The 8,179-nt window shown below is 36.2% G+C and overlaps 1 protein-coding gene across 1 annotated transcript; it reads right to left on the bottom strand.

Annotated features, from left to right (window-relative positions):
* Positions 1–7,567: 7,567 nt before the first annotated feature.
* LOC308489281 (peroxiredoxin-1-like) lies at positions 7,568–8,179 on the bottom strand (the record flags this gene model as incomplete). Its single annotated transcript, XM_081030163.1, has 1 exon — positions 7,568–8,179. One exon carries the CDS (start codon positions 8,177–8,179, stop codon positions 7,568–7,570), a length of 612 nt encoding a protein of 203 aa, XP_080886289.1.

Below are 8,179 nucleotides of genomic sequence, written 5' to 3'. Positions count from 1 at the left end.
ATCTCTAAACTGTAACAGTATCAATAGCTAAAACTGTTGCTGGATTGTTTTATAGCAACTGTCATTCTTTAATCCCCACTTTTCCTTTTGCATAATGTTTGCAACTGCCATGTGCTAGAGCAATCATAGAGTTAGGAAGAGAAGCTTGTCTTGTGCAAATGAAGGTTGATATTTTCAAAGCTATCAAAAACATCTTTGCCTTTTAGATGGTCATTTTTTAACTCATAAACCACATAATTATTTGTAACATCTCCTTGATGTTAATATTTGGTGTTGCGTCTCTCAGTGGGTCATTAAAAGAACCTCATAATAAATTCTCAGTACTCGGGATTTGTAGTCATTTGTCTTGCTACCAAGAGACTTAGCATTGCCTTAATTCCAAAATCTCTTTTGACAATCTCTTTTTGGCATGAGAGATTTCAACTGCAGGCTAACCACAGAGAAATGAGAGCTTCAGCACAGAGAAGGCCCCTTCTTTCCACATAAATTCCACAGGCTTCTTTTCTTTCCATCCAGAAAAGAGGAGATAAAAATTTAAGAGTTTATCACACGCATATAAGCCATTATCCTGTGATTGGTAGATATGTCCCTGCAACATTAGTCTCTTAGACTGATCGAGTCTTTCCTTTACTTTCAGGTATAATTACTCGGAGAAGGGCCAGGATCTCTTCCAATTTAGGTATATATTTAACACTCTGTGCGTGCAATACTTGTGATCTTTTAAATGAACAATGAATTTAAATGAATCTTTCTAAAAACAAATAATAGTGAAGCATCAAAAAGGAGCTGAAATATTATGGTTTTAAACAAGATGTTTGTTTGTGTTAGACTTTTAGATAAGAATTTTCCCAGAGTGTTTAAAACATATTGGTGCAATGTTTAAGTATTCATCACTTTGCAGTAAAGGGAAGCTGGCATGGAACAGCTTGCCCTGGACAGATCTCAGTGCAGCTGAGAACTCACTGTAAAAATTCATTCTCTCCTTAATGGTCCTTTACTCCTGGAACTCAAGTGAGGGTCGTTTCAGAGAATAAGATATTCTGAAAAAACGACTTGCTAGCATTTATAAGACTATTCGGAAGCACCACCTACTTACATAGTTGCAAAAACATAGAAGTGGTGTGTAATTAAGAGTTGTTCCCTGCTTCATTAGATCAACAAATGAATAAAGCTGAGTCTTACCTCTGGAGTTCCAGATGAAAATGCAGGTTCAGAAGTATCTAACACTGTAAAACAACAAGTTTTTTTTTTCTTTTTTATTATTAGCAAAGCTCTGAATTTCCAGTAAGATAGTTATAGAATTAAAATTCCCCTGCTTCAAAGCTTGAATCTATGAAAATAAAGGTCAGAGTTGGGAGGAACAGTTTCAGGCTCAGAGAAGGGTCATGGGGTAAGCTCTTTCTGCCCCCGGGGGTCCGTCAGGTCCCAAGGCTCCCATCACTTACCTCTGGGTTCTTGGTGGCAATAAGGCAGGAGCGATCTCTCATGCTTATATAGGAACTAATGTGCTGATGCTGCAGCTATCTTCTCTTTGTTAGGGCAAGACATTTGGCAACATGAACCCTCGGCATAATTTGTACTGACATTTGTCAGGTTTGGATATAATTAGAAGTATTCATATCATTTTGAGTATGTGAACCAATCTCCTATAAATAATTTTACAAGGGCCATTCTGCCGGCAGAGAATGCTTTCTAGTATGTTAGGAAGGTAATCTTTGACAGTGCCTGGTGGGGCCTCAAAGTAAGTTCCTAAGAGCTATATTCGTTTTGGCAAACTCTTTTGTGCATGCCTGTGGTAAGTCCGTGATCAGATACTCGGCAACACATCGCTGTCAGGGCCCTAACCACTTTTCCTTATTTGATACCATAGGGACCCCCCAGTTCATTCCTTGGGTCACTGCCGAGGGTTACCCTTGGAGTCTGGGCTTGGGCAGCAGAGCCAGTTTGCAAGGAGATTCCACAATGGGTTTCCACCACATATGGGCCAGTGCCACATATTCAACGTTGAAAATAATTATTATTTCATTAGAAAATAACGTGGATTCATTGTAGAAGAAAATCAGTAAAGAAAAAATGTCTACAATCCCAACATGCAGTAATAAAATAACATGTAGACATATGAGTCATACTGTATACACGTATAGAGTATATATTAATATACGCCTTGTAATCTGCTTTCAACATTAATGTACCACTATTGTAATGTATATCCTATTCTTTAAACAAATTATATTGTAATCATTCCTTTTAATTAAAATCTTTCTTTTTGTAAAGGTTAGGTACACTGAGGTGTAAGTTATACACAGTAAAAAATCATCCTTTTTAGGCAACAGTTGTATGAGGTTTCTTCGCTTCTATAAAAAAAATTTAAATTTTATAATAAAATTCACTTCTTTTGTTGTATGGTTCTGTAACTTTTTACATGTGCATAGATTTTGTGACTACCACCACAGACAGGATGCAGAACAACTACATTTCTATGAGTTTTGATAAATATATACAGTTGTGTAACCTGTTACATTTTAATTACATGAAAAATGAAAGCCTTATAGATTAGGCTAAAATTCCCCTTTGGTGAACACTCACAATGCAGGTACCTCCCTTCTCTCTAGAGTCAACCATCGATCTCAGTTTGGTTTATAATATTTCAGACCTTTTCTGTGCATTTACAAATTTATATTTAGGAAAATATAAATTAGTGAAACCGGCCCAAGAAAACTGTCCCATAGAAAATTTATAATACAGATATTTAAAATGTAGTATAAATAGTTTATGTATTTACCAACTTGCTTTTATCATTCTATACTCTTGGATCACTTGCCATGTTAACATATAAACAAAAATATGGAAAATTTTCAAAAATATGCAGAAGTAAAGAGAATGGTATAATGAACCCATTGTACGTCTCACCCAGCATTAATAATTACCAGTTCATGGTCAGTCTTGTTTCATGTATATGCCCCTAACCATTCCCTTCATCCCTGGAGTATTTCGATATTAACTTGTGTAAAAATTTCTGTGTAGAATTCTGTATGTTGTAATTATAATCATATCTTTTTTTATACATGTATTAAAGGTTTCTCTTGGCTTAATAATGATCTTAACTTGACATCTCAGTCTTATAGAAGTTCATATTTTTATCTCATCAAAGTTATAAAAATATTTTCTTTATATTTTTGCTTTGTGTGTGTGTATTGTAAAAAGCCCTTCCCTAACTCAAGGACTCAGGGTCGTAAATGTGTTCTATATTTTCAAACTAATGTTTTTAAAGAAAATATTGAGATTTATAATCTAACTATGTGTATGAGAGAGAGGGAGAGAGACAGAGACACAGACACAGAGAGAGAATGTAATCAGTTTCTAGATTCCATATTTTGTACCATATTTCTGTGCCAATAACATATGTTTTACTATCTGATAGGGCAGATTTTCCCTAATTATTCATTTATTTCAAAGTTGTCTTGACAATTCTTGCACTCTCTTATACGAATTTTAGAATCAGATTATATGGAAAATCCTGTTAGGATTTTGATTTAGATTAAATTGAATGAATAGATTAATTTGATGACATTTGATACCTTTATAATAGTGAGTCTTTCAAGTATGATATATTTTTGTTTATTCCAAGTCTTTATAAAAATCTTAAGTCATGTTTTTCTAGTTTTTTAATTTATCAAAGTTATTGGGATAACATTTATTAATAGCATTGTATAAATTTCTGATGTACAACTTTGTAATACAGCATTTGCATATTCTATTGTGTCCTTACCATCTAAAGTCAAGTCTCCTTCTGTCACCTTGTATTTGACAGCCTTTACCCTCTTCATCCTCCCCTCACCCCCCTTCCCTTCTGGTAACCACCATTCTGTTGTCTATCTATGAGCTGGGTTTTTTATTTGTTGCTTTTTGTTCCATATCCCCTATATGAGAGAAGTCATGTTTCTTGTTCTTTTCCATCTGACTTACAATAAAAAATATGTGAGTATTGGATGGCTGCTGCTGAGTGCCATCCAACAGAAAGGCAGAAATCTTCAACACGGGAAGCAGCAAGTTGAATCTTAGTAACAGTGTGTGACAAGTTTCAACTTGTTCGGTGCAGTCAGTTGGGTGTGAGCTACGGTTGAGAGAAGGTGTGTTTTAAAGTGGGCCATGAATCATGGATCACAAACAATGCATTAACGTGAAATGGGCAAACGGTTTCATCCTCCATTATGACAACGCTTGTGTCACGCATCGCTTCTGGTATGGCAAATTCTGTCAAATAAAAACATTACGGTGTGTCCCCATCCACCTTATTCACCAGCGATGCGATGTCATCACCATGCGATGTCTGGCTCTTCCCCAAAGTCAAAATGACCATGAAAGGTAAATGTTTTGACTCAATTCAGGACATCGAGGCAGCCAAGACAGCGCAACTAAAGACACTCAGGAAAGAGGACTTCTAGAACTGCTTCAGAAAGGGGCAAGAAGGATGGGATGAGTGTGTTCAACGCGAGGCGGAGTAATTTAGAGGTGACTTGTATATGCCCAAGAAAATTGAAAACATATGCTTGTATAAAAACTTGTACACAAATGTTTGTAGCAGCGTTATGAAACTGATATTTATGTTGTGGAATTAAATAGTGGTTATAGTTATATAACTGTGAATCTATTAAAACCACCAAATTGTATATTTAAATGATGAATTTTATGGTATGTGAATTATATCTGAAAACACATTTGATTTTATCAGTGTGTATTTTTTTTCTTTCTGCATCTATTGAGATTATTATTATTTTTTTCTCCTCTAACTAGTTAATGTAGTGAATTTTGTGGTATGTTTTCTCACTTTTAACATTCTGGAATTCATGAAAAAAACCTATTGACACAATATTGTTTATTTCCCAGCTGCTTTAAGTTTACTAATTTTTATGTGGGATTTCTACATCTGAGTTTATATGTGACTGGGTCATAGTTTTCTTCTGTTATCGTTTTCTAGTTTTTAATTTTTTTATTTTTTTTTATTTTGGGGAAGGGGAACAGGACTTTATTGGGGAACAGTGTGTACTTCCAGGACTTTTTTCCAAGTCAAGTTGTTGTCCTTTCAATCTTGGTTGTGGAGGGTGCAGCTCAGCTCCAGGTCCAGTTGCCGTTTCTAGTTGCAGGGGGCACAGCCCACCATCCCTTGCGGGAGTCGAAACCGGCAACCTTGTGGTTGAGAGCCCGCTCTCCAACCAACTGAGCCATCTGGCACTGGACCATGTGGGAATCAAACCGGCAGCCTTAGGCATTAGAAGCACGGAGCTCCAACCACCTGAGCCACCGGGCCGGCCCTCTTTTCTAGTTTTGATATCAGGATCATGCTAGTGTAAAATGAGTAGCTTTCCATTTGAGTCTATTTTCTGCAACAATGTGTTTATGATGTGAATAATCTGTTCCATGATGGTTTGGTAGAGCTCCTTCATGAACTCTTTTGGCCTATTGCCTCTTTGGAGGATATTTTACTCTTATTTAAGTTTTGTCATGACTGTTGATTAGTCTATTCAGAGTTCCTACTTGATTTTGTTTTTGGGGGGGTCCGTGTGGAAAATTTATATTTTCTTAGAAAATTGCCTATTTCTTGTGAGATTTTAGATTTTTTTGACATTTTTGTGCATATCTTTTGCAATTAAAAACTCCTATGTAGTCATCCACTCCTTTTTATTCTTTATATAATTTAATTTTGTTCTTTTTATTTTAAATCATATTTGCCAAATTTTTGTCACTTGTGCTGGTGATTAATTTAGTTTTACCAAATAACCCTTTTTTATTTTATTTTATTGTATTCTACTTTCAATCTTATTCATTCCTTTCTTTTATTTCTTTAAGTTTATTTTGTTTGTCTGTATCTAGATTCTTGAATTTAAAACTTACTTCGTTTATTTCCATTTCATGTTCTTACAAGGTTATTCGTGGTTATAAAATTTTCTTTGATTACTACTTTGGCTGAATCCCACAGGTTGGTATGTAATACCCTAATAGTCCTTTAATTATATTATTTTAAATTTTCTTTCAATTTCAACCCCAGAAGTATCTAGAGCATATTGGTTTATTTCTTCTTTTCTTTTTTTGTTATTGAGATTTTTATTAAAAATATAGCTAACATACAATATTATATTAGTTTCAGGGGTTCACTATAGTTATTCAACATTTATATACCTAAAAAAGTGATAAGTCCAGCAACAATCAGACACCATACCATGCTATCACAATATTATTGACTATATTCCCCATGCTGTACATTACATCCCCATGACTTATTTGTTTTATGCCTGGAAACTTGGACCTCTTATTTTCCTTTCCCTCCCCACCCCTTTTTAAATTTATTAGTCACGGTTGACATTCAATATTATTTTATATTAATTTCAAGTGTACAGCATAGTGGTTAGACATTTATATAATTTAAGAAGTGATCCCCCTGACTAATCTAGTACCCACCTAGCACTATATATAGTTATTACCGTATCATTAACTATATTCTCAATGTTTTTACTTTATATCTTCATAACTATTTTGTAATTACCAATTTGTATTTCTTACTCCCTTCACCTTTTTCACCCTGCCCCCAACATCCTCCCGTCTATCACCCAACAAATCTAGTATCCATCTGACACCATACATAGTTATTACAATATTATTGACTATATTCCTTATGTTATACCCTACACCCTCATAACTTCTTAATCCCTTACCCTTCTTTCCACACCCCCAACACCTCTCCCATCTGGCAATCATCAAAATGTTTTCTGTATTTATGAGTTTGTTTATGTTTTGTTTGTTAATTTGGTTCTTAGATTCCACACATAAGCAAAATCACATTGTATGTGTCTTTCTCTGTCTGATATACTCCACTCAGCACAATACCCTCCAGGTCCATCCATACCACCACAGATGGCAAAAACCCATTCCCTTCCATGGCTGAGCAATATTCCATTGTATATATTGTATGTACCATTTCCTCTTTATCCATTCATCCATCGAGACACCCAGGATGCCTCCACATCTTGGCCATTGTAAACACTGCTGCAATGGACATATGGATGCACACATCCCCTTGAGGTAGCATTTGGGTTTTCTTCCGACAAATACCCTGAAGTGGTATGGGGTCCTTCATTGTCTCTTCTCATAGCCATTGTTTTAAAGTTTATTTTGTCTGGTATAAGTATTGCTACCCCAGCTTTTTAAACTTTCTTTTTCATTTCCATTTTCATGAAATAATTTTTTCCATCCTTTACTTTCTGTCTCCGTGTGTCTTTCAATCTGAAGTGAGTCCCTTGTAGGCAGCATATGTGAGGGTTTTGTTTTCTTATCCATTCAGCCCTCCTATGTCTTTTCCCCCCCTCAGTTCCAGTTTAATAGAAATTACTAAAGATCAAAAGTGATGCCTCACTACTGTACACATCAATTGGTCTGCCTCACAGCAAAGTTCAGGCCATTTCCTCCACAGGAATAAAGGCCTGTCTATCCCATACCACATCTGGGCTAAATCTAAGGACTCGTGTTTTAAGCATGATAGTAGTACAAGAGGTTTTGTTCTCATGGCTATCCACTAGCCCAGCACTTGTTTCTGCTTAGAGAAATATTCTTTGCTCTTCTGGACACCAGGCTTGATGGTATCACTGCCAGGCTTCCAACCAGCTGGGCACACTTCTCCATGTTTGTCAGTGAACTGGAAGGCCTGACCTAGTTTCAGAGTCTCAACCACAGAGCAGCCAACAGAGAGGCCATTTACTGTGATCTGCTGAAGGATACCTTTATCATCAGTGATAAAGAGGCCCCTGAACGAGATGCCTTCATCAGCCTTTAAGACCCCATAGTCCTGAGCAATGGTGCACTTGGGGTCTGACATCAAGGGAATGTTCATGGGTCCCAGTCCTCCTTGTTTCTTGGGTATGTTGATCCATGCCAGGTGACAGAAGTGAGAATCCACAGAAGCACCAATCACTTGGCAGTTGAGTTTCTTAAATTCTTCTGCCCTATCACTGAAAGCAATGATGTCCGTGGGGCACACAAAGGTAAAGTCAAGAGGGTAAAAGAAGAACACAATATATTTTCCTTTGTATTCAGATAGACTGATATCTTTGAACTGACCATCTGGCATAACAGCTGTAGCTTTGAAGTTGGGGGCAAGGTGCCCAATTTTAGCATTTCCTGAAGACAT

Source organism: Rhinolophus hipposideros (assembly GCF_964194185.1).
Source record: "Rhinolophus hipposideros genome assembly, chromosome: 20".
In the NCBI taxonomy this organism is placed as follows: domain Eukaryota; kingdom Metazoa; phylum Chordata; class Mammalia; order Chiroptera; family Rhinolophidae; genus Rhinolophus; species Rhinolophus hipposideros.
The sequence above is the reverse complement of the archived record's forward strand: the minus strand, read 5'-3'. Positions and strand labels throughout refer to the sequence as shown.